Source organism: Stenella coeruleoalba (genome assembly GCF_951394435.1).
Source record: "Stenella coeruleoalba genome assembly, chromosome: X".
Lineage (NCBI taxonomy): Eukaryota > Metazoa > Chordata > Mammalia > Artiodactyla > Delphinidae > Stenella > Stenella coeruleoalba.
Window position 1 is genome coordinate 100,371,996 of NC_137152.1, and position 26,693 is coordinate 100,398,688.

At 37.0% G+C, this 26,693-nt stretch overlaps 1 protein-coding gene and 1 pseudogene across 12 annotated transcripts in view; one reads left to right on the forward strand and one right to left on the reverse strand.

The window, feature by feature from the left end:
- Window positions 1-26,314, forward strand: part of XIAP (X-linked inhibitor of apoptosis) — a 45,270-nt gene extending 18,956 nt beyond the window's left edge. For 7 of the 11 annotated variants that reach the window (XM_079910852.1, XM_079910859.1, XM_079910855.1 and 4 more), the window contains 6 exons: window positions 5,432-6,340; window positions 7,438-7,537; window positions 9,463-9,541; window positions 11,402-11,444; window positions 14,996-15,208; window positions 21,582-26,314. In XM_079910852.1, the coding sequence (XP_079766978.1) occupies window positions 5,464-6,340; window positions 7,438-7,537; window positions 9,463-9,541; window positions 11,402-11,444; window positions 14,996-15,208; window positions 21,582-21,775 (1,506 nt within the window). In that variant the 5' untranslated portion in view covers window positions 5,432-5,463 and the 3' untranslated portion in view covers window positions 21,776-26,314. Of the gene's footprint in view, window positions 1-3,276; window positions 3,324-5,431; window positions 6,341-7,437; window positions 7,538-9,462; window positions 9,542-11,401; window positions 11,445-14,995; window positions 15,209-21,581 lie in introns of those variants that run through there. The other 4 variants (XM_079910860.1, XM_079910856.1, XM_079910858.1 and 1 more) reach the window with 3 other exon arrangements.
- On the reverse strand, window positions 18,802-19,177 carry LOC307180517 (small EDRK-rich factor 2-like; annotated as a pseudogene). Its single transcript has one exon. The product of its transcript is annotated as a small EDRK-rich factor 2-like (transcript).
- Window positions 26,315-26,693: the final 379 nt, after the last annotated feature.

Below are 26,693 nucleotides of genomic sequence, written 5' to 3' on the forward strand. Positions count from 1 at the left end.
TCCCATTTGATTATTTATTTATTTATTAAAACAAATTTATTTATTTTTTAATTTTTGGCTGTGTTGGGGCTTCGTTGCTGCATGCGGGCTTTCTCTAGTTGCAGTGAGCGGGGGCTACTCTTCATTGTGGTGCACGGACTTCTCATTGCAATGGCTTCTCTTGTGGCAGAGCACGGGCTCTAGGCACACGGGCTTCAGTAGTTGTGGCACGTGGGCTCCAGTAGTTGTGGCTCACGGGCTCTAGAGCGCAGGCTCAGTAGTTGTGGTGCACGGGCTTAGTTGCTCCGCGGCATGTGGGATCTTCATGGACCAGGGATCGAACCCATGTCACCTGCATTGGCAGGTGGATTCTTAATCACTGCACCACCAGGGAAGCCCCCATTTGTTTATTTTTTGTTTTTATTTCCATTGCTCTAGGAAGTGGGTCAAAAAGGATGTTGTTGTGATTTATGTCACAGAGTGTTCTGCCTATGGTTTCCTCTAAGAGTTTTATAGTGTCTGGCCTTACATTTCGGTCTTTAATCCATTTTGAGTTTATTTTTGTGTATGGTGTTAGAAAGTGTTCTAGTTTCATTCTTTTACATATAGCTGTCCAGTTTTCCCAGCACCACTTATTGAAGACGCTGTCTCTTCGCCATTGTATATTCTTGCCTCCGTTGTCAAAGAAAAGGTGGCCATGTGTGCGTGGGTTTGTCTTTGGGCTTTCTATCCTGTTACAGTGATCTATATTTCTGTTTTTGTGTCAGTACCATACTGTTTTGATTACTGTAGCTTTGTGGTATTGTCTGAAGTCAGGGAGCCTGATTCCTCCAGCTTTGTTTTTCTTTCTCAAGATTGCTTTGGCTATTCGGGGTCTTTTGTGTTTCCATACAAATTTTGAAATTTTTGTTCTAGTTCTGTGAAAAATGCCATTGGTAGTTTGATAGGGATTGCATTGAATCTGTAGATTGCTTTGCGTAGTATAGTCATTTTCACAGTGTTGATTCTTCCAATCCAAGAACTTGGTATATCCCTCCATCTGTTTGTATCATCTTTAATTTCTTTCATCAGTGTCTTATTTTCTCTTTCAGATTTTTTGTTAGTGTATAGGAATGCAAGAGATTTCTCTGCATTTTGTATCCTGCTACTTTACCAAATTCATTGATTAGCTCTAGTAGTTTTCTGGTAGCATCTTTAGGATTCTCTATGTATAGTGTCATGTCATCTGCAAACAGTGACAGTTTTACTTCTTCTTTTCTGATTTGGATTCCTTTTATTTCTTTTTCTTCTCTGATTGCTGTGGCTAAAACTTCCAAAACTATGTTGGATAGTAGCGGTGAGAGTGGGCAACCTTGTCTTGTTCCTGATCTTAGAGGGAATGGTTTCAGTTTTTCACCATTGAGAACGATGTTGGCTGTGGGTTTGTCATATATGGCCTTTGTTATGTTGAGGAAAGTTCCCTCTGTGCCTACTTTCTGGAGGGTTTTAATCATAAATGGGTATTGAACTTTGTCAAAAGCTTTTTCTGCATCTATTGAGATTATCATACGGTTTTTATCCTTCAGCTTGTTAATATGGTGTATCACATTGATTGATTTGCATATATTGACGAATCCTTGCATTCCTGGGAAAAACCCCACTTGATCATGGTGTATGATCCTTTTAATGTGCTGTTGGATTCTGTTTGCTAGTATTTTGTTGAGGATTTTTGCATCTATGTTCATCAGTGATATTGGCCTTAGTTTTCTTTTTTGTGGCATCTTTTTCTGGTTTTGGTATCAAGGTGATGGTGGCCTCATAGAATGAGTTTGGGAGTGTTCCTCCTTCTGCTATATTTTGGAAGAGTTTGAGAAGGATAAGTGTTAGCTCTTCTGTAAATATTTGATAGAATTCGCCTGTGAAGCCATCTGGTTCTGGGCTTTTGTTTGTTGGAATATTTTTAACCACAGTTTCAATTTCAGTGCTTGTGATTGGTGTGTTCATATTTTCTATTTCTTCCTGGTTCAGTCTTGGAAGGTTGTACTTTTCTAAGAATTTGTCCATTTCTTCCAGGTTGTCCATTTTATTGGCATAGAGTCGCTTGTCGTAGTCTCTCATGATCCTTTGTATTTCTGCAGTGTCAGTTGTTACTTCTCCTTTTTCATTTCTAATTCTGTTGATTTGAGTCTTCTCCCCTTTTTCTTGATGAGTCTGGCTAATGGTTTATCAATTTTGTTTATCTTCTCAAAGAACCAGCTTTTAGTTTTTATTGATCTTTGCTATTATTTCCTTCATTTCTTTTTCATTATTTGTGATTTGATCTTTATGGTTTCTTTCCTTCTGCTACCTTTGGGATTTTTTGTTCTTCTTTCTCTAATTGCTTTAGGTGTAAGGTTAGGTTGTTTATTTCAGATGTTTCTTGTTTCTTGAGGTAGGACTGTATTGTTATAAACTTCCCTCTTAGAACTGCTTTTGCTGCATCCCATAGGTTTTGGGTCATCATTATATGTATATTTTAAACACAACATCTCAGCATCTTGAAATCTTCCATACCCCTCGTATAAACATGTACCACCGCTTGCTGATTCTTTTTATACCAGTGTTGGCTTTCAGAGTGCCATTTTTCCCAACCACTGTTCCCTCACGATTTCTGACTGCCTGGCCCCTTTATGTCAAAGCTTTCTTGGACATCTTTCTCTCTGTGTGCCTTCTTGCCTTTCTCCTTACCCGGTACAAAGCCTGAATGTGCTTTCACAAAGAGGCCTTAAGTTACCTCAGCACACTTTATTCCACTCTGACTTGTTCACATCCAAAACCTTCTCCAGTATTCATACCTCATTTTCTTCTGTATTCCTGTGCCCCACATATACTTATTTTCTAAATATCATCTTCCCCACCTGCATTTCACTTAAATACTTTTTTTTTTTAATCATCTCCCATCCCTTTCTTTTGGTGCTTCCCTCCAGTCCTAAGGTTTCTGTCTTTTGTCAATCGGTTTTCTCTCTTTTAGTCTTAACCTTTCTGGTAGTTCTGTTTTCTCACCCTTCTCCAAAAGCTCACACTCTGATAATATATATGTAGTTTTCAGTTGAATGCTTCTGAATAAATATCTGCTTTTCAAAACAGTGAAATCTAAACTATTCGTATGGAAATAACCCCTGGGAAGATGAGGTCTCCGCCTGAAAGTTTCAAATAGAGATTCTCCTGCTAGTGTTGAATGATGGAGCTTTATCTTATATTATCTGAAATGGGATGACTACTTGAACCATGCAAAATATTCACTATTATGAAATGAGAATAGATCATTGATTTTACACTTCTATTTTGATTGACCTGAGAAACAAAACTTAGCCATCTCAGAGAAGGTAACTTTCATATGTTTTAGATTATATTCAGCGTTTATTCTTCAGGATAATTATAGACTTAGAAATGTTTAATACTGTCTCCTAGTCCATGCCAAAGTCCCTTCCAGTAATGAGAGGAATTCATAAGCTACAAGACAACCCAGTCCATTTTATACTGATATTGATTGTTGTAGCTGTTCATCCCTGTATTGGGTTAAAATCTACTGGCTTTAATTATATTCATTAATTCTGCCCTCAAGCTAAACAGAATTTGGATCCCTTTTCTACATGACTGCCTTTTAGATAGTTATTCTATCCTCTACACCCCTCTCCCTACAATTTTCTTTTCCCTTTGAGATAAATACTTGACTCTTCCAACTCTTCTTCATGGAATACCATTTTCATCATCCTGATTGCTCTCTATGGAAGTTACACTTTGTTAATGTCCCTTCTAAAATGTGTTCAGAATTAAAAATAATATTCAGTATGTAGCAGAATTGAATCTGGATGTTGCACACCTGTACGTTAATGCGGACTGAAGTTACTTCAAGTATTTTAGCTGCCATGTAATGTTGGCTCATGATGAGTTTGTAATTAACTCAAATCCCACGATTTTAATCTGGAGGTTTCCCTTCACATGACTTCTTTCCAAACCAAGATTCTATCTTCCTTTAGTTGTACCACAGATTTTTAAAGTCAGAATATAAGACTTTACACATATCCCTATTTTATCTCATTAGCCTATCAGCCAGCCTTGGTTTCTTTGAATCTTGGTTTTTGTCATCTACCTTATGCTGATTCAACAAAGAGTCTTGAAGCTAGTGCTAGAACTTTTTCAGACATCTGGGAAACAATAATCAAAAATCATGGAGACTGTCTTCCAAAAATTGTTGTATGCAGATATAACTCAGCTCTTGAGGTGTATATGAATTAATACCATTGTAAATTGGGCCCAGGAAAGACTGAAGTCCATTGCCAGCCTGCAAGACAGAAGCCTTTTGTTGAACATTAACTCCAAGAGAGATGATGTTCCAAGACATATTGTGCCAACATAATGCCAAAAGAGCTGCTAATTCTTCCCAAGAAATCAGTTACTATACGTATGAAGTAGAGACAGAGTCATTGTGACCATTCTTTTATTTTGCATTTGGCAAGCATGTACTGAGCACAGTGTCAGGAACAGTGTGAGGTTCTAAAGAACCAGGTTTGCCTGGGGCAACCCTTATTTGTGCCTCTTGTCCCAATGAAATTATTAGTAGCATCATTTTTCAGTTTCAAAAGAGTTCAGGTTTGGAGGATAAATTATCTTGGCCACTCTTCTCATAATCCAGCCAGTTCCTTTTAGTGTTTTATCTTGGTTAAATATTACACAGCTGTAATTTGGCAGCTCTAATGAGGCTGCAATAGTACTTCTCTTCCATTTGAACAGTTTGTTTCTTGACCGTGGGCAGTTGATAGCAAAAGTAACTGCAGTTAAGGTCTACAAGTACTTAGTATTTTTCCTGAGCCACCCTCTAGAGGGCAGTATTATATACATTTGAAATGATCCAATTCTAACAAAAATGGACTCTGTTTATACGTGAAAATCATAAACATTTGATGCTCTTAAAGAATACATTGGAACCAACATTGTGAATAAAACTTATCTTTTGCTAATCAATAAAGAAATATTAAAAATTCATTAACATTCTGAACATTCTTTTAATTGTAAAAACTAAACTTAGATGCCTTGAATATACAATGATCCATTATAACAATTATGCATAGACTTCAAGAATCTGCATATTTTATGCTTCTTTCGTGCTTTTCCTAATTAATGATTTTACATGGTTAATAATTTTAATATATTCTGCATCACATAGTTTTCATATTTATGTAAAATAGGCACTTAAAAATGAATAGTTCTGATCTACCTGCTTAAATATTACTTTCCTCTGAAAGAGAAAACAAAAATGCTAGTTTTTACTTTATAACCTGAATCATGTGGTAATGTAGGATTCTAGTATTTAGAATTAGAATGTTTCTTTAAAATTGTGTCATCAGTGGGTAATTTGTTAACTCCTAATATCGAAAGTATATTGCTTGTGTTTGACATTTTTGGATTTCCTAATGTAATGTTCTCTTTTTAGAAAAGGTGGACAAGTCCTATTTTCAAGAGAAGATGACTTTTAACAGTTTTGAAGGATCTAAAACTTGTGTACCTGCAGACATCAGTAAGGATGAAGAATTTGTAGAAGAGTTTAATAGATTAAAAACTTTTGCTAATTTTCCAAGTAGTAGTCCTGTTTCAGCATCAACACTAGCACGAGCTGGTTTTCTATACACTGGTGAAGGAGACACCGTGCGGTGCTTTAGTTGTCATGCAGCAGTAGATAGATGGCAGTATGGAGACTCAGCAGTTGGAAGACACAGGAAAGTATCCCCAAATTGCAGATTTATCAATGGCTTTTATTTCGAAAGTAATGCTGCACAGCCTACAAATCCTGGTGTCCAAAATGGTCAGTACAAAGCTGAAAACTGTCTGGGAAACAGAAATCATTTTGTTTTAGAAAGGCCATCTGAGACTCATGCAGACTATCTTTTGAGAACTGGACAGGTTGTAGATTTATCAGACACCATATACCCAAGGAACCCTGCCATGTGTAGTGAAGAAGCTAGATTAAAGTCATTTCAAAACTGGCCAGACTATGCCCACTTAACCCCAAGAGAGTTAGCTAGTGCTGGACTCTACTACACGGGTATTGATGATCAAGTACAATGCTTTTGTTGTGGCGGGAAACTGAAAAATTGGGAACCTTGTGATCGTGCATGGTCAGAACACAGGCGACACTTTCCTAATTGCTTCTTTGTATTGGGCCGGAATTTTAATATTCAAAGTGAATCTGATGTCGTGAGTTCTGATAGGAATTTCCCAAATTCAACAAATCCTCCAAGAAATCCAGCCATGGCAGATTACGAAGCACGGATCATTACATTTGGGACGTGGATATACTCAGTTAACAAGGAGCAGCTTGCAAGAGCTGGATTTTATGCTTTAGGTAAACTTTATTATAAAAGTAGGCTAATAAATAACTTTCCAACTATCCCAGGGCTCCTAAAAAGTAAATAGATGCCATTTGCCCCCGGAACTGGTAAATATTTAGGTGTAGGCCGACATCATTATTTATATTAGTATTATTCTGTGAACCCTTATGTTGAATCTGTAATATAACCACTGAATTTACGTGGAAAAGATTACCATATTATGAGTCATATTTATCTTTATGTAATTGTGTTTTGGAGAAGAATGACATGCAAAAGATGATAGATATCCCTGATAGAAGAATAGGTCTGATAGTAATACTAACTATAATTTATTACACACCTACTATATGTGCTCAATGCGTATATTACATGCATTTTCTCTATGCTTCACAACAACCCTATAAGAAGAGTTAACATTAGGGAGTTTACTTTGGCTGATGTTAAAATTGATACCTGCCTTTTGTACATAGACTGTATATTTGAAAGCTGCCCTGTATATTCAAAAGATACCTTATTGCTTAAAATGAGCACTTTTCAAATGGACTGCTGTAGACATGTCAGTAGGGAAGGAAGGGCCATTAGTGTGATGGCTTCCAGGAATATTCAGAAAAATTATACCGTTATATATCTGACCCAGTTACTTTAAGATTGAATAGTGCCAAAATACAAAATATAAGTTATTTCAATATTTTATTTACTTAGTATCATATAGCAATCTTGAAAGTTTGTTTAGTGTCATATAGCTATAACCTTAGAGAAACTTATATATATGCTGAACTTTATTGTTAAAGTTTCACAGTTTGAAAAAGTAAATGTAGCATTGATGGCCCCAAATGACATATGTTAAAACAATTGTGATTTTTCGCATAAAAATTGGGAAATTTTATTTGTGTCTTCTGTAAAATACCTCAAATTGAATCAGTGAATTTAGTGTGTATTTCCTCCTCAAATGATCTTATCTGTTACTTAGATGTGAATTCAGATATCTTCTTTTAAGCTATGAGACTTTCATGTAATTTAGAAATGCTTAATTTTATAGTATTTAAAAGGATATTTTGGGGTAAGCTTGTAATTGCACAAATACATGTATTTTTACTTGTGTGTTTCTTAGGTGAAGGTGATAAAGTAAAGTGCTTTCACTGTGGAGGAGGGCTAACTGATTGGAAGCCCAGTGAAGACCCTTGGGAACAACATGCTATGTGGTATCCAGGGTAAGGTATTTAAATGTTCCTTCAGTGACAGGCAAGTTGGACAGCACACAAGCAGTGGGAAGACTTGAATAACTTTTCACGTCAGCTATTTTTGCCTTCACCAATTGAAATTTGAAATTCACACCAGGTTTATAAAAATGGGGTCACCTACTTTATATACATTTGAACAAAACACCTAAGCCAGGCTTCCCTGGTGGCGCAGTGGTTGAGAGTCCGCCTGCCGATGCAGGGGACACGGGTTCGTGCCCCGGTCCAGGAAGATCCCACATGCCGCGGAGCGGCTGGGCCCGTGAGCCATGGCCGTTGAGCCTGCGCGTCCGGAGCCTGTGCTCCGCAACGGGAGAGGCCACAACAGTGAGAGGCCCGCGTACCACAAAAAAAAAAAACAAAAAAAAAAACACCTAAGCCTTCTCCAGTGACCAAACCATTCATTACTTACGTATCACATCTATGACGTTCAGATGATTCTATTTCTAAACACCAAATTAGGAACGTATGGGACTTCCCTCGTGGCGCAGTGGTTAAGAATCCGCCTGCCAAAGCAGGGGACACAGGTTTGAGCCCTGGTCCAGAAAGATCCCACGTGCCACAGAGCAACTAAGCCCATGCGCCACAACTACTGAGCCTGCGCTCTGGAGCCCGCCAGCCACAACTACTGAGCCTGTGAGCCACAACTACTGAGCCCGTGTGCCACAACTACTGAAGCCCATGCACCTAGAGCCCATGCTCCACAACAAGAGAAGCCACCGCAATGAGAAGCCCGCGCACCGCAATGAAGAGTAGCACCCGCTCGCTGCAACTAGAGAAAGCCCCCGTGCAGTAACGATGACCCAACGCAGCCAAATTAATTAATTACTTTTTTTTAAAAAAAAGGAATGTATGCTTTTGTTGTTGTTTGGAAGTAGGCTCTTTATTTTTTTTATTTTTAAAATTAAAAAAAAAATTTTGTCCTTGTTGGTCTTTGTTGCTGTGAGGCTTTCTCTAGTTGTGGTGAGCGGGGGCTACTCTTCATTGTGGTGCATGGGCTTCTCATCGTGGTAGTTGCAGCACGCGGGCTCAGTTGTGGCGCACGGGCTTAGTTGCTCTGCAGCATGTGGGATCTTCCTGGACCAGCGGTCGAACCCGTGTCCCCTGCATTGGCAGGCAGATTCTTATCCACTGTGGGAAGTAGGCTCTTTAATGATGGGCATGAGAGCCCATGTTGCCCAGGAGATTCCTTAAGAATCCATCATGCCCTCTAACAAATACTACTGAATCTCGCGGATTCTAAGGCACACAGTTGGTCACATTTTCAGATCTCTGAAACCAGGACACATCTGGTGGTGGGTCATAATTTAATTGGCAGTGGTAGTACATAATATAATCATGCTGCTTACACTCAGTGGCATCTTAGAAAGATGACATATTCTAAACATCTCTTTGCCGTCTTGCCTCTTTAAAATAAAGTACACAGATGTGTACAGTGTACAGTGATGTGGATTTTTGGCCTACAAAATAGTACAACTTAAAACTTCAGAATGATCATTTGAAAATAAATTTTAACCTTAAACAGCCTTAAAAGGAAAAGCTGAAAGCCTAAAGAATTCCTTTAAAATGTACAATTGGTTAATCTCTAAATAAAACTCGTTAAGATTACTTAAAACTTGTTTTTAAATGTCAAGGTGCTAATTTAATAATTTGTGTAAAAGCTGAAAGTTCTCAAGTTGATATTTTTGTTGTACTGACATTAGCATATTAGGATAACAAAGAGAACATTTTTTTAACCTTAAAATGATAGTTTAATAAGGAATTGAGTAACATTTTATTTTGTGGCTCCTTAGAAATATCGAAAAGCAAGTTAATGGAATTAAGATGATGGAGGTTATATCTTTAATTATACTTTACTAATTTATGAGCTACTAAAGTTTAACGTTTTATTTGTTTAGGTGTAGATTTCTGTTAGAAGAGAAGGGACAAGAATACATAAACAATATTCATTTAACCCATTCAATTGAGGAGTCTCTGGTAAGTCACATATTGTAGAATATATATTTTCAGATATTACATAATTTGTTTTGCAATGATTTCTTAGTATAAAATTCATAGTATAGTATTTTAGATTAATAATGTATGGTGATAGAATGTAAAACAAGGGTGAACCCTAATGTAAACTATAGACTTTGGGTGATTATGACATATCAGTGTAGGTTCACTGATTTTAACAAGTGTGCCACTCTGGGAAGGATGTTGATAATGAGGGAGGGAACGCATGTGTTGGGGCAAGGGGTACATGGGAAATCTCTGTATCTTCCCCTCAATTTTACTGTGTACCTAAACAGTCTTTAAAAAGTAGTTGTCAAAAAATATTAACTCTGCTACATTGCTAAACAAAATATAATGGTTCAGAAGAGAGTTATGCAAAATCACCTAAAGAAACAGAATCGCTCCCAGGGCAGAAGGCTTGATGGAGGTGTTAAGACACCAAAAGAAGGTATGTGTGACCAAAAGGAAGTCAGTGAGCAAAAATGATACAAATGAACTTATTTAACAAAACAGAAACAGACTCACAGAAAACAAACTTATGGTTACCAAAGGGAAAAGGTGGGGAGGGGGATAAATTAGGAGTTTGGGTTTAACATACACAAACTACTATATTTAAAATAGATAACCGGGACTTCCCTGGTGGCGCAGTGGTTAAGAATCCGCCTGCCAATGCAGGGGACATGGGTTCGAGCCCTGGTCTGGGAAGATCCCACATGCCGCGGAGCAACTAAGCCCGTGCGCCACAACTACTGAGCCTGTGCTCTAGAGCCCGTGCCACAACTACTGAGCCTGCGTGCCACAACTACTGAGCCCTTGTACCACAACTACTGAGCCCTTGTACCACAACTACTGAGCCCTTGTGCCATAACTACTGAAGCCCGTGCCCCTAGAGCCTGTGCTCCGCAACAAAGAGAAGCCACTGCAATGAGAAGTCCACGCACCCCAGTGAAGAGTAGCCCCAGCTCGCCACCAACTAGAGCAAGCCCGTGTGCAGCAATGAAGACCCAACACAGCCAAAAATAAATAAATTTATTAAAATAAATAAATAAAATAAAATAGATAACCAACAAGGACCCTACTGTATAGCACAGGGAACTCTGCTCAATATTCTGTAATAAGCTAAATGGGAAAAGAATTTGAAAAAGAATAGATATATGTATAACTGAATCACCTTGCTGTACACATGAAACTAACACAACATTGTAAATCAACTATACTCCAATATAAAATAAAAATTTTAAAAGTAAAACAGTAATGTATGGTGAGCTTAAAGGGGAGATCTTGAAGAGTGCTCGTTTTTCTTAAGCTAAAGCAAATTTGTGAAAAGGGAATCAGGATGAACTGATTTAAGTATCACTGTAGGCGAAAATGGGCTTGAAGAACTAAAACACTTAAATCCCTCAGCCTTCTGAACTTAGACTTGTATAATGTGTTTTGTACTACTAGTCTTTAACTTTTCACAGACAATATTTAAAATCTCAAAAAGGTATCTATATTGATAGTGTGGCCTGGGGTGGCCAAGGCATCAGTACTTTGTGGAAAGAGCCCTGGACTAGAATGAGACAGAAGAGTTGCCATTATGGCCCTGCCATGAACTGTATTGCCTCAATCAAGTTGTTTAATCTCCCTGAGCCTCAGCTTCTTGTCTGTAAAGTGAATGGATTGGGTTAGATGATCTTTTAACTTCTAGCTTCATCAGGCTATATGCCTCTTGTGAATATTCATATGTTGGAACTGGAATAAAGCTAATTTATAAACTCATGATTAACATAACTTCTCAAATTGAAGTAATTGTCTTCTACCAAAAGGAATTCTAACTTATAATTCATATTTCTATTTTAGACGAGAACTGCTGAAAAAACACCATCATTAACTAAAAGAATTGGTAAATATTCTTATTAAAATAAATACTTTAATTTCATTGCCAGTTTATTATACTTGTTATTTATAAGGTGGAAAGGTAAACTGATTCTTTCAAGGTATATATCTTTGAGATGAGATTGCTGTAGACTTAAGAATTAATGAAGTGCCTATAAATTTAAGTTGGATATTTATATACTGGGAACATTAGTTCAGAGGTTGGACAGTTTTTCCAAGTTCCAGAGGAACAGCTGTAGGCTCTCCATTGTTATTTCTGTTAAAATCACAAAAAGCGTTAAGTGTATTTTTTTTTTTCGTTAAGTGTATTTTTGTCAATGGGGTTTCTTTAGTTAGCCAGGATTGTGAATCCAGTGCTCTACTAATGTGCCATCACCATGATCAGCCCTAACCTTCCTGCTTCCTTATTCCATGCCATCTTTTTGCCTTCCCCAGCTTCTTCACAAAGGGGTATGGTTTGGTTTGTTTACCTCCTATTACCTTTTAGAGAGGTAGAGGATTTTTATCACAAAGATTATTTACTCATGATAGGCATCTTTAAAAACTAAAGTGTGCAGAGAAAGATATTATGTGAAACAAAGAAGATATCGTTATCCCACTTTTCAGATGAAGAAACAGAGAGGTTAAGTGACCTGCCCACGGTTACATTACAAAGCGTTAGTGGAACTAGGACTGTAAATAAGGTCTTCTGAATCCTACATCACACTACAGATCTCATTCTCAACGTAGGCATCATGTTTCAAAAATAGAATATGTCTGGTGATTCCCCACTCCCTATACTCATAACATCATCTATTTAGTATCTTAAGGATTAGAAGGCAAGAGAATATTATATATATTCATACGTATGCTAGAGAAGGAGAGCCAATTTGATACTATTTGATTAAGGTTTTGTAATGTGCATAAATGATACAGTTTAAGAAATCATTTATTCCAGCCTGTATTTTTGAAATTGTCCAGAAACAAAGATTCTATAACATTTCTTGATAATAATCATCCTTATACTGCATACTATTCCTTTTATGACTAGTAAGACTCTTGCTCTGGTTTAGGATTAGTGTTTTTAAATGAAGATATAATTCATATAGCAAAAATTGCACCCGTATAAAGTATACACTTTAGTGGGTTTTGATACATTCACAGGGTTGTACAACCATAACTACTATTTAATTGCAAAACATTATCATAACCCCAGAAAGAAACCCCATACTCCTTAGCAGTCATTCACCATTGCAGCCCCTCGACCCCCAAGCACAAACAACCACTTATCTACTTCTGTTTCTATAGATTTGCCTATTCTGGACGTATCATATAAGTGGAGTAATAATGTGTGGTTTCACGGTTCATCCAGTCATATAAGTTCAACCCTTATCATATATGAGTACTTCATTATTTTTTATGGTGGAAAATATTCCTTTATATGGATAATACCACATTTTGTTTATCCATTCATTAGTCAGTGGACATTTGGGGTGTTTCCACTCTTTGGCTATTATGAATGATGCTGATGCTGCTATGAATGTTTGTGTTCAAGTTGTTGTGTGGGCATATGTTTTTAGTTCTCTTGGGTATATGTTTAGGGATGGCATTTCTGGGTCATGTGGTAACTCTATGTTTAAACTTTTGATAAACTGCCAGACGGTTTTCCAAAGTGGCTGCACCATTTTATATTCCCACCAGCAGTGTATGAGGGTTTCAGTTAGTTTTTCTACATCCTTGTTAACACTTGTCTGTCTCCTTATTACAGCCCTCCTAGTGGGTGTGAAGCATGTCTCATTGTGGTTTTGATTTGCATTTCCCTGATAGCTAATGATGTTGGGCATTTTTTTATGTGCTTATGGGCCATTTGTATGTCTTCTTTGGAGAAATGTCTGTTCATCTCCTTTGCCCTTTGTTTAGTTGGGTTACTTTTTTTTTATTATGGAGTTGTAATAGTTCTTTATATATTTTAGTTCTTTATACATTATACATATAAGTCCCTTGTCAAATATATGATTTGCAAATATTTTCTCCCATTCTGTGGGTTGTCTTTTCACTTTCTTGTTGGTGTCCTTTGAATCATATTACTTTTTAATTTTGATGAAGTTCAACTTGTCTGTTTTTTGTTGCTTATGCTTTTGGTGTCATGTCTAAGAAATCATTGCCTAATCCAAGGTCACCTGTGTTTTCTTCTAAGAGTTTTATGGTTTTAGCTCTTACATTCAGGTCTTTCATCCATTTTGAGTTAATTTTTGTATATGGTATGAGGTAGAGGTCCATCTAACCATCACCCAGATCAAGATATAGAACATTTCCACCACCCTGGAAAGCTCCTTCAGGCCCCTTCCCAATCAATATCCACCCTCAAGTTATATTCTGACTTCTATTACCATAGATTAGATTTGAACATCTTAAAAATGTAATCATACAGTATGCACTCTTTTGTCTCTGGTTCATCATTATGATGATGTTTTGTTTATCGTATCTATGTGATTGATCCATGTTGTCTGTGGCAGTAGTTCATTTTTCTTTCTTGCTGTGTAATATTTGAATATACCAGAATTTACTTATCCATTCACCTGATGATGGGCATTTGAGTTGTTTCCAGTTTGGCCCTGTTATAAATACACTGCTGTGAATATTCTTGTGTATGTCTTTGGTGGATATATGTACTCATTTTTAATACCCAAGAGTGGGGAAGTTCCTGGCGGTCCAGTGGTCAGGACTCAGCGCTTTCACTGCCGGGGCGCAGGTTCAATCCCTGGTCGGTGAACTAAGATCCTGCAAGCTGTGTGGCGTGGAAAAGAAAAAGAAAAATACTGAAGAGTGGAATTGATGAGTCAGAGGAGAAGTCTCCTCTTTTAGCACATCACTACACAATCTGTATTCCTACTTTGAGTGTCATTAAAGTGACTTTCTATTTGCTTTCTTGCCTTATCTAGTCCACCCTCCCCCCAGCTGCAGAAACTAAGTCAGAGAGATAGGAAGCTGATACATTCAAGGTTACAGACTGCGTCTTCCTCTATTTCCCATGATTTTTTCAAAATAATTGCTGGTGATTCACTAAAGGCATCCACGCTTTTCAGAATTTTGAAGCGCTTAACCCTTTTCTTATCTGTTTTACCTTATCTTGTACTGTTCATGTAGTCTTTAAAGCACCTAATCTCAATTCATAATGCTACAAAATACATACTCATTGCATTTTCAACTGTTGTAAGATTCTGAAAGTGATTCTTCAACGCCCAAGTATTTCTAAGTCCTCTTCCCAAAGCAGCTTTGGTTTGGTGGTTTGGTTTTGATTTGTTGTTGTTGTTGTTTATTTATTTGGCTGCGTTGGGTCTTAGTTGCGGCACTCGGGATTTTTAAATTTTTTTTTGAGGCATGTGGGATCTAGTTCCCTGACCAAGGATCAAACCTGGGCCCCCTGCATTGGGAGCGCAGAGTCTTAGCTGCTAGACCACCAGGGGAGTCCCTGGTTTTGATTTTTTGCTTGTTGCTTAAATTTTTCTTTTCAATTATACTTTGCTGTTGAGTTGTGTTCATGAAAATAATTAAACTCTATGATCTTTTCCTCACCAGTTTTCATTTCAGATGATACCATATTCCAAAATCCTATGGTACAAGAAGCTATACGAATGGGATTCAGTTTCAAGGACATTAAGAAAATAATGGAGGAAAAAATTCAGACATCTGGGAGCAACTATAAATCACTTGAAGTTCTGGTTGCAGATCTAGTGAGTGCTCAGAAAGACAATGCACAAGATGAATCAGGTCAGACTTCGTTACAGAAAGGTACGCATGCCTGTTTTTAAAAAGCAAGACACACCTAACATCACTTCATTATGGATAGTATCTTACATGACTTGGTGGCCCATTCATTTCCCTCCTCTCATATTCCCCTTAGGATAAATGTTTTTTAAAACTTTTTATTATGAAAACTGTCAAACATACTCAAAAGTGGAGAGAATAGTATAATGAACCCTCACGTACGCATCGACCATCTTCAATAATTATCGACACTTTTCTAATCTTGTTTCACTTCTTCCCCCACCTTTTTTTCTTTGCTGTAGTATTTCAAAGTAAATCCCAGACATCCTATATATCATTTACCTATAAATACTTTGATAAATATCTAACAGATAGGGACTTCTTTTAACATCACCTTAATACTGTGTGTTAATCTGCTCAGACTGTTATAACAGTACTGTAAACTGGGTGGCTTAAACAACAGACATTTGTTTCTCATAGTTCTGGAGGCTGGGAAGTGCAAGACCAAGGTGCAGGCAGATTTGGTTCCTGATGAAGACTCTCTTCCAGGCTTGCTGATGGCTGCCTTCTCTAAGTCCTCACATGGCCAAGAGAGAGAGCACTCTGCTTTCTGTTCTTCTTCTTATAAGGACCTTGATCCCATCATGGAGTCCCATCCTCATTACCTCATCTAAACCTAATTATCTCCCAAAGGCACCACCTCCAAGTACCATCACACAGTGGGTTAGGGGTTCAACGTATGAATTTTGGGAAGACAGACATTTAGCCCATAACATACTATTGTCACACTTAACAAAATTAACAGTAATTCCATATCATCTGAAATTCAGTTGGTTTTAATTTTCCTCATTGTCTTAAAATGTTTTTTCAGTTCATTTGTTCTACTCAGGGTCCAAGTAAGATCCAGTGATCCATTCATTTTAAAAGTGTGAGTTTATGCTTTATTTTAGATAAAGAACAACAAAGACTAACTTTTATCGTTGTGTGTAGACTATAAGTTTTGTAGTTGAAACTCTTTGGATTTAGAGTGTTCTGCAACTTTTCATATGATGTAAATATATAAAGGGGTCATATTGCTAAATAGAGCTTGAATTAATGGCATCTTAATACTATGAATCATGTATAGAAAGTGTATTAAATAATGTAGAAGAGAAGTATATAACCTCCTTTTAGGAAAAAGAAAGATAAAAAATACAAGTTTCTCCTTTAAGGATGACAGCTACTCTAGAGCTTGCCAGCAACATTGGAGGTTAAAGAAAAGGTTTCAAACTGAATACATTCTTGGGGTACTTTATTATAATCGTTCTCTAAGCTTTTGACCACCTGTATCAAAAGATGAGAACTCTCCAAGGGCTAATGAACCTAAAAGTTCACTTTTTTTTTTTTTTTAACCTTAAAGACCCTTTTGATCTTTAGGTTATTTCAGATGTTTTTGAAACATTATTCAGATAATTACATAAGTCATAAAACAGTATAACATTAATGATGTTTTAAATTACATTAGTTGATGTAAAAGATTCAGCAGAAAGCATCTTTTCCTTAAAGATGCATGTATTTTAAACCTATAATAGCTCCACGTGTCTTGGTGATAGTGAAACAAACCATTTACTTCGTGATACCAGTGATTGTGCCATTCTCCCCTTAACCACAACTCAAGCTTAATTAAGTTTGACAATAAGGTGTTAGTTTTTATACCTGAAGGTGTTTACAACAGAAAGATTTAGTGGGTTGCAGTAGAAAGAGAACAGGGGACAGAGTGCATTGGGGCATGTTTGTCCTCTATCCAACAGGAGTTGGTGGGGAGTTCTTATTACTGAGACTACAAGCCAGGGTAGTGTGGGAAGGAGGGCCTAAACAAATGCCAGCTCTCAGGGGCACGGGTTAGAATTCATCAGATGATTTCTCCTTAGTCTCACAAAATTGAGAGGCAAGTAATTGTTACAGGCTGTCTTCTCATGGAGGACTGCTGTCTATTTCTCTTCCCCAAAGCTGATGAGGAAAGACTGGCACTAAGAATCTTTTAATTCTATACAAAATAGAGGGTGGGCCTAATTGAAGTAAAACAGATGGAAGTTATTAGAAAAAAGTACAATGTTATTGTTACTCATTGAGAAATCCTAGATTCAATACTAGTTTTTATCCCATTGGCTCTGTGACAGAGAATACCCCAGTCTTCTAAAGATAGTACCAAATTGGTATCTTTTTTTCTTTCTTTTTAGAAACAACATAGTATGATACAAAGCCCTTTATTTCATGTGTGTGCTAAGGCACTTGCTTTAATCCTTATGTGTATATTACAGAACATAATGTAAAAATCAAATAACCCATACACATTTTTTATCAGTCTGTCTTTCCACATGAATCTGCTCTGATAGGAACATTAACAACATCAGTTTATTCTAGAAGTGGTTTAAAATAATGTAGTAAAAATATTAGCAAATAACATCAAAGATGATCTAGCTGTTGCCTTTATTGCTATGTGCCAGAACCTCCCGACCTAGAAGGGGGCCTTGTAGAAAGTAGAAGGGGAAAGGTACCTCAGGAAAGGAAAGAACCTAGTAGTTACTCTAAAGGCTAGAGTGAAGTAATTGCCAGAGGTAAACTATTAGTCTGGAAAGAATGCCCAGACCATCACCATCTCAAGTAAGTGTCTGTATGCAAGCCTGAAATAAGGTAGGAAAAGTGGAGTTAATGATATCTGTGTTTGGTAGGCATGACATTTCATCCATTGTGGTCTGCAAACATGGAATCACAAATAATCGGAATGAAAGGAACCTTAAAGATCATACAAAATTTTCATTACTTCAGAGAAAACTGAACTGCAGATATGCTGTTACTCAAGGTCACTCAGATAGTTGGGAGTAAAATTCAGGTTTCCTGACTTCTGGTCCGGTGTTCCTGTTTTTTCTTGTTTTTTTTTTTTTAACTTTTTAAAAAATTGTGGGGAATTCCCTGGCGGTCCAGTGGTTAGGACTCGGCGCTTTCACTGCTGAGGGCCTGAGTCCCATCCCTGGTCAGGGAACTAAGATCCAGCAAGCCACGCGGCGCAGCCAAAAACAAAACAGTTGTGGTAAATACACATAAAATTTACCTTCCGAACCATTTTTAAGTGTACAGTTCAGTAGTTTTAAGTACATTCACACTGTAGTGCAGTCAATCTCCAGAACTCTTTTCATCTACAAAACTGAAACTCTTTACCTATTAAACAACTCCCATTTCCCCCTCCCCTGGCAACCACCATTCTGCTTTCTGTCTCTGTAAATTTGACTACTGGAGGTATCTGATCCAGTGTCCTTTTTTATTCATTGTGGCATTACATCCAAAAGTAATGTGTAAATTACTTAATTGTCTTCCTTTTTTTGATTTTTCTTGGAATTACAAAGCTACCTTTTTTTTTTTTTTTTTCCTGCGGTACGCGGGCCTCTCACTGTTGTGGCCTCTCCCGTTGTGGAGCATAGGCTCCGGACGCGCAGGCTCAGTGGCCATGGCTCACGGGCCCAGCCACTCCACAGCATGTGGGATCCTCCCAGACCGGGGCACGAACCCGTGTCCCCTGCATCGGCAGGCGGACTCTCAACCACTGCGCCACCAGGGAAGCCCTACAAAGCTACTTTTTAAAAAACACTGGGAAGGGGTCGTCCCCTGACCCCCAGGACTGGCCCAGGTGTAGAGAGACTACCTGAAGGGAAGGAAGCACAAAAGAGACCTGCTGTAGACTCAGGGCAAAGGGAATGCCAGGCTGGGACCTGTGAGCACTACAGGAGGAAACTCTAGCATGGTGGGACTAGCTCCAGGCACACAGGAGAAGTGCAAGAGGATTGGACATGAAGTTACTTGGATTCTTCGTTCTCATTTGCCTTTTTCTGCTTCTGCTGCATGATCTCCGAGTCCCTCTGCTTGTGGACGGCAGCAGAAAGCCTGTTATCTCAAATGCTTTCCCTTCACCAAGTCACTCTGCTTTTCCATATTCCTCTGGCAGGCTAGCTCGCACTGGTTACCACAGTCTTGGTGATGGCATGAATATATACTTTATTCTGACTTTTTTGGTCAGATGCTTCCATATAATATAAATCAGTTTATAATGCCATCCCTTTGCTTCTGTTGTTTCCTATGCCCCGAATGCCTTTTTCCTGTTTGTATATATACTTTATTCTGACTTTTTTGGTCAGATGCTTCCATATAATATAAATCAGTTTATAATGCCATCCCTTTGCTTCTGTTGTTTCCTATGCCCCGAATGCCTTTTTCCTGTTTGTATACCTCATCTGATGCCCCACTCCACCCCCAGTTCCTTAAATCCATTTCTTGAACTCATCCTTCAAGGCTCAGCTCAAAGGTCACTTCTTTGAAGTTTTCTCCAATACCCATAGCAGAGTTTGCAGCTCCCTCTACTCTCTCTGCTGTTAAAGCAATTGTAACATCATTTTGGAACTGTCTTCTTTTCTCTCCTGCCCATTAGACAAGCTTCTTGGGGGCAGGCAGTTTATCTTCTTATCTCTATGTTCCATCTTTGAGTTTTGATTATGCCCAGGAAGTTGCCTTTTAAGAAAAAAGAGATTATATAATCCTTTTCTCCACCGCTAATCAAAAAAACCTTTCTGAAGCAATTCTGATATCTTTTTCCAGGTTAAAACCCTTCACTGGCTCCTGGGGTCCTCGGTGTCAAGTCCAAACTCCTTTACATGGGTTGCCAAATCCTTCATGATCAGGCTCCTGCTAACCTGTAGCCTCATGTCATGCTATTTCCCCCTCAGATTCTCTTCCCAAGCCTTACCCGTGCACTTGCAGGCCTGGTTCTGTCTCTCTCCTTGGAGCCTGCTTATGTCATTTCCTCTGCCCAGAACCCTCTTCTCCCATTGCTCCTGTCCCCCAAGGCCGTCTCCCTCTCCTACTTTACTCCTACTCATCCTTTAGGACCCAGTTTAGGTATAATTTTTTCTGGGAAGCCTTCCCTTTATGTGTGTGTGCACGGACACACACCCTTCCTGTGTTCTTCATAACACGTTATAATTCCTTTTTATCATCACACTGTATTATAATTTCCTGTCTGCTTGTGTTCCTTACTTGTCTATGAATGATTGGGAGCCCAGGGTCTATGTATTTGTTAATTGTTCTTTCTCTAATGCCTAGAACCTAGCTAAGTGTTCAGTAAGTGTTTGTTGCATAAAATTAGACCACTGTTTCCCAAACCTGTTTTCAGAATAGTGTTCCCCAGAATGTTAAAAGAGATGCCATGAAAAATGAACTCTGTAGTTAAATAGGGAAATGCATTTTGAATTTCTAAGAGGGCATATATGCTTTATCATACTGCCCTGAACTTGATAGTCATGGTTCCCAAATGCCAGTGTGCTCAACCCCATTATTTTAGATTCAGTGAATGGGGCCAAGGAATATATTGTTAAAAAAATGCCCCAAGTGATTCTCATGTGAGGCTGAATTTGGTATACACTGGTATACAGTGATTACAAAGGTTGTTATAATATGTAATGCATTTGGAATACTGCGTAGTACATAGTAGAAGTGCTATATTACTGTTAACTGCTGCTGTTGTTGATGTTGTTGTCATTATAGTTATATATGACAGTGAAACACATTTCTATGACATATTTGTTAACATTTCACAAAACTTAGTTTGACAAAGGCTGAATTAAGCAAGAACTTCAGTGCCAGCTGTGTATTGATGACACCCAAATCTCTATCCTTAGCCCTAACTTCTTCTGATCTCAAGACTTGACTCTCCGATTGCCTGTTGGACATTTTTATATGGATGCTGTGCAAGCACCTCAAAAAATCTTGAAAATCCCAAACCTGTACCTCCTTGTATATTTCCTATTGGCATTACCATCCCCTTGTCAGCCATGCTAGAAATCTTGAAATCAACTTTATTTCCTTTCTTCCTCATCCCTCACATCTAGTCACCAAATCCTACTTGTCCCACTTCAGAAGTAGCCCTCAAATCCATCCCTCCATTTCTGGAATAAGCCATGCCTTTTCTATATGCTACTTCTTTTACCTAAGCCTTGCTTCTCTGCTTAGCAAATTGCTATTTTTAAATGTCACTCTTCCACTTCCCCCTCCCCCATCCAACAGCCGCCAACCCGTGAAGCCTTCCCCAGCTAATCTGAACAGAAGAACTTGTTCTGTGGTCTTGTCCCAGAGACTTTGTATGTAACTTTATTATAGCACTTACCACTTTGTGCTTACCTCCGTAGCCTCAGCTCATGTCTTTCTCTCCCACTAGCATGCGAACTACTTAAGAGCAGATGCCATATGTGAGTCATCCTATCTCCCAACACTTGATTAGTGTCTGGCACATAGTAGGGGTTCACATTATTTCAGTGAATTTAAACAACTAAGAAAGTCTAAAATTAACACTTTTTTTTCTCTCTTTGTACAGAGATTAGTACTGAAGAGCAGCTAAGGCTACTGCAAGAGGAGAAGCTTTGCAAAATCTGTATGGATAGAAATATTGCTGTAGTTTTTATTCCTTGTGGACATCTGGTCACTTGTAAACAGTGTGCGGAAGCAGTGGACAAATGTCCCATGTGCTACACAGTCATTACTTTCAAGCAAAAAATTTTTATGTCTTAATCTAACTACAGTAGGCGTGTTATATTCTTATTACCCTGATTGAATGTGTGATGTGAACCAACTTTAAGAAATCAGCATTGAATTCCATTAGCATTTGCTACCAAGTAGGGAAAAAATGTAAACTTTGATGTTATAGTTAGCAATCTAAAATTTGAATTTCTGGATTTTTCAGGATTTTAGCTGTATTATCTGTCCTATTTTTTCACTGTTATTTAATTGAAACCCTAGACTAAGAAGCATCATATTATTATAACTGATCACAATTTGTATATGTAGTACACTGACTTAGATTTCTAAATGTAAGTGAATTAATCAACTGACTTTTTCATCCTTTTTAGATAGGCTTAACAAATGGAGCCTTCTTTGTAAACGTACAGATTAATCTCCCCAATCACATAATTTGTTTTGTGTGAAAAAGGAATGAACTATTCTACACTGGTAGAAAGATAGAGATTATCTTTAGATGTTTGTGTTTTAGGATTTTGTCAACTTTCTTTTAAAATTATACACATGTACTTGGGTGGATGATTTTTAAAAATGATTTTGCCATCGTTAAAAGGGTATTTAATGATTGAATACCATCTAGCCTACACGTACTGACGTGGAAAGATGTCAGAGGTATATTAAGTTTAAAATCAAGTGGCAAAACACTGTGGATAGAATGAGCCAAGTGAGGTGTGTGTGTTTTATATACGTATAGAACAGAAGATTTGGAAAGATAGGCACTAAACTGTTAAATGTGGTTTCTTTGGGGGGGTATGGGTCCCAGAGGGGCTTTACAGGGAGGGACCTTTCACTTTCTACTTTTTTTATTTTGTTCTGTTTGAATTTTTTATAAGTCTGTATTACTTTTGTAATCAGAATTTTTAGAAAGTATTTTACTGATTTAAAGGCTTAGGCATGTTCAAACGCCTGCAAAACTACTTACTGCTCAGCTTCAGTTTTTCTAATCCAAGAAGGCAGGGCAGTTAACCTTTTTGGTGCCAATGTGAAATTTAAATGTTTATATGTTTTTCCTGCTTTGTGGATGAAAAATATTTCTGAGTGGTAGTTTTCTGACAGGTAGACCATGTCTTCTTCTCTTGTTTCAAAATAAATATTCCTGATTTTGTAAAATGAAATATAAAATATGTCTCAGATCTTCCAATTAATTAGTAAGGATTCATCCTTAATCCTTGCTAGTTTAAGCCTGCCTAAGTCACTTTACTAAAAGATCTTCGTTAACCCAGTATTTTAAACATCTGTCAGCTTATGTAGGTAAGAGTAGAAGCATGTTTGTACACTGCTCGTAGTTATAGTGACAGCTTTCCATGTTGAGATTCTCATATCGTCTTGTATCTTAAAGTTTCATGTGAGTTTTTACCTTTAGGATGATTAAGATGTATATAGGACAAAATGTCAAGTCTTTACCTAAGTTTTTTGTTTTCTTGTCTAGTGATAGTAGTAGATACTTCTGAAATAAATGTTCTCTCAAGATCCTTAAAAACCTCTTGGAAATTATAAAATATTGACAAGAAAAGAAGAGTTGTTTGAATATTAAAGAAAAAATAAAACTTGAATAAGAATCAGTATATATTAAAAAAAGAAAATGAAAGTTTAAAAATGCTTCATAGAACACCCAGACAAAGATTCTCACAACAACCTGTTGTAGAGGTGAGTGAGGCATTTTACTGTAGAGAAAAGTTTGAGAGTGGAACTGTTAAAAGTTATATTTTTGTTGTATTTTCTAAGAGAAAGAGTATTATGGTCTCTTAACCTCTGTTGATTACTACTTTGATATTCATTTAAAGCACTGCAAATTTAAATGAGAATTTTAAAAATCAAATAATGACTGCCCTGTTTTTGTTTTACTATGTAAATCCTCAGTTCTTTACCTTTGCACTTTCTTCTACTTAGGTTTAGTTATATATTCATTAAGTTAAATTTTACATGTATAGTCTAAGCTTTAAATTTAAACTTAAATTACAAGGGGAGAAAAGTGTTAAAGTTTTAAAAATGTGTTTTCCAGGACACATCAGCTCCAAGTCAGGTAGTTAGTTCAGTCTAGTTGTTGGCCGAGGACTGAACTGTTTTAACATAAGGCTTTTCCAGTTCTGGAAGCCTCAGTTCATTAAAACTCTTTTAAAACTTGTATGTTTAGAGTTAAGCAAGACCTTTTTTCTCCCCATGAGTTGTGAAATTTAATGCATGAAGCTGATGTGGCTAACAAGTTTATTTTAAGAATTGTTTAGAAGTGCTGTTGCTTCAGGTTGTTAAATCACTCAACACTCCAACTTCTAATCAAATTTTTAAAGACTTACCAATGTTTGCCTTTGTTTGCACTATGAAAAGCCCTGGATCCTTCCCATCTAATTGTGCAAAGAATGATCACTTGCAAGGTCAAAAATATAGCCAGATCCAAATCTCTGCCTCCCCCTTCCCAAAATAGTTCTCACTATCTACATGTAGACATTCTTTTCTATATAAAGTTCACTCTAAGATTTCAAAAGGCACCACCTATTTTACTACATTTTAGTCATGCGAAGAGTCAAGTTGTTTTGTAATAAATAATTATCTTTATTCGTAATAATCTGGTGTGCTGATCAAAAGCTTTGTCTTAATTTTTGAGAAACGGGTTTAGTGTTTATAAAATAAATTCCAGTTTATTAATTAGTAGCTTTGTATTGCCTTTCCTACTAGATTTTTTGTTTGTTTTTATTTTTTTTCCCCTTTGGTTTGGGGCTAAGATGGGGTAGGATGGGTGTAGTGAATGTATATGATGTGATTTGGCCCTGTGTATTATGATCTTTTGTTGTTATATTATTTAAATGTTGGTAGTTTTTTTCCTGTTTTCATTTTAATGGATAAAATTGGTATTTTGAACTCTGAATGGAGACTACCACCACAGCATTAGTTCCACATATCGTACCCTTTAGATCAAAATCATTGTTTTATTTCCTGCTCACCCAGTTGTTGAATATGGGGAAAAGGGGTGGAGGGGTGGGAGAAGTAGGATAGGTTGTGTATCATTTCCATTAGAGAAATAAGAAAACAGGAGGGAATATTTGACAAATATGGTTATTTTTAGCCAAATCTGCTTTAAAAAAGAAAAAAAGAGGTAACCATTTCTTCATCTGTGAAATGAGAATAGTACGTGTCTTACAAAGTTATGAGTTCAAGGAGGCCATATATGTAAAATACCTGGTATAAATGTTAATTCCCTACCTAACACTCTTTTACCTTCCGTGGATATGCCTTGACTCTGGAAATGTGGGCTAAAACTTAGATGATATCTTTCAGTGACTCTTACTCATTTTTTTGTTTGTTTGTCATAGTCAAGATGCAAATTACAATGAACAAGTAGGTCAAGTCCTTAAAAATATTTAAATTCCTGTTTTAATAACTTGAAAAAAATATTCTCACCAAATTTAGTTGAGCTTTCCTAATAGAAACAGTTGGCTTATTCCCACTTTCATAATCAGTTTCAGTTTGACTCTTGTACACTTAGCACAGTGTGAATTTCATTTGCAGCATAATAGGATCATAGGGTGTCAGAGCTAGAAGAGACCTTAGAGAGTATCTAAATTCATCCCTCTTGTTTTACAGATAAGGGAACTGAGGCTGAAAGGTGAAATGATTTGTTCAAAGCTGTATAGCTAATTAGTGATAGCTCAGACTGGGTCATAGTTTGACGGTGAAAAACTTCAAGCTACCTCTCCAGGGAGGTCTCAAATGTTTATTTTTTCTTGTATACCATACCATAACCTTCACTACATATTAAATGATACTTTATAACTAATACAATAGGACAATCTTAAATACATATAGCTTCAAATTGTACAATACTACATTAATGTTTGGGTGGTAAGATTCTATTTTGAAGTCTAAAGTTTGCAGAAATGCATATAGATTTTTTGGCATTTATTACATTCTTGTGTATCATTGATGTAACATTTAAAATTACTATATATTTTGTCATTCTGTCTATACTTAGCAACAAATTTGCATTTTTTATTTGATGTAACAAAGGCTTTAATGTAATTTTTGTTAGAAGAGTTTGCATTTTTTTCATTACTGTTATACTTTATCTAACCTGACAAAATGACTGATTTTTATGTCATTGTATTAGTGTTGTGAATAATCATGTGAAATGTGTGAGAAAGAGTACTATATTTGTGAATATAATTTTATGGCTCTTTTCATTTAGTAGAAACCTTTCCATCAGTATGGAAAACTAAGAAAATTGCTTTCTACTGTAAAATCTGGCAGTCATCATAGATTAAAGCTTATTTTTCTGTGAATAAAACTTATTCAATAAAGCACTATTCTTTAAAATGATATCTTATTACTTAGTTTCATTTTCTCAGAAGAAAATAAAATACTTAAAAATACTAAAATGTAACCTCCTAAATATACCCTATGCCATTGGGCCAGGCAGTAAGGTACACATCAAGTCAGATCATATTTAAAAAAAAAAAAAAGACATCTGCTTTCAAATTAATTTATAGAATTCTATAAGTGCATAAAAAGTTAATTTTTAACATGTGTAAAAATATGAACCCCCCCCTCCCCACAAAGATTGGCCTGGTTGACTCAAGAGATAGTATAGTCACCATAACAAGGCTTGAACAAGCAAGAGACCTAAGAAGCCACTGCCCCTTTGAGGCAGGCAGCAGAGAAGGATTTTTGTGAGTCTGTATTGGCAGCTGCCCAGAGAGTTTCAGAAGCTACAAGCAAATCTGGTGGAATAAAAAGTGAGGGAATAAAGGATCTTTAAAGGGAGAGAGAAATTTAGAAGAGGGCTATTTCCCCTACCCCTGCCTGCCCACAATGGAAGTTCCTAAATTGAGATTTGTATTTCAGGCCTAGTCTGTATAGTGACTGATTATTGAATCCTTGACTATGTTATCACTCTTATCCGAGATATACCATTAAGACC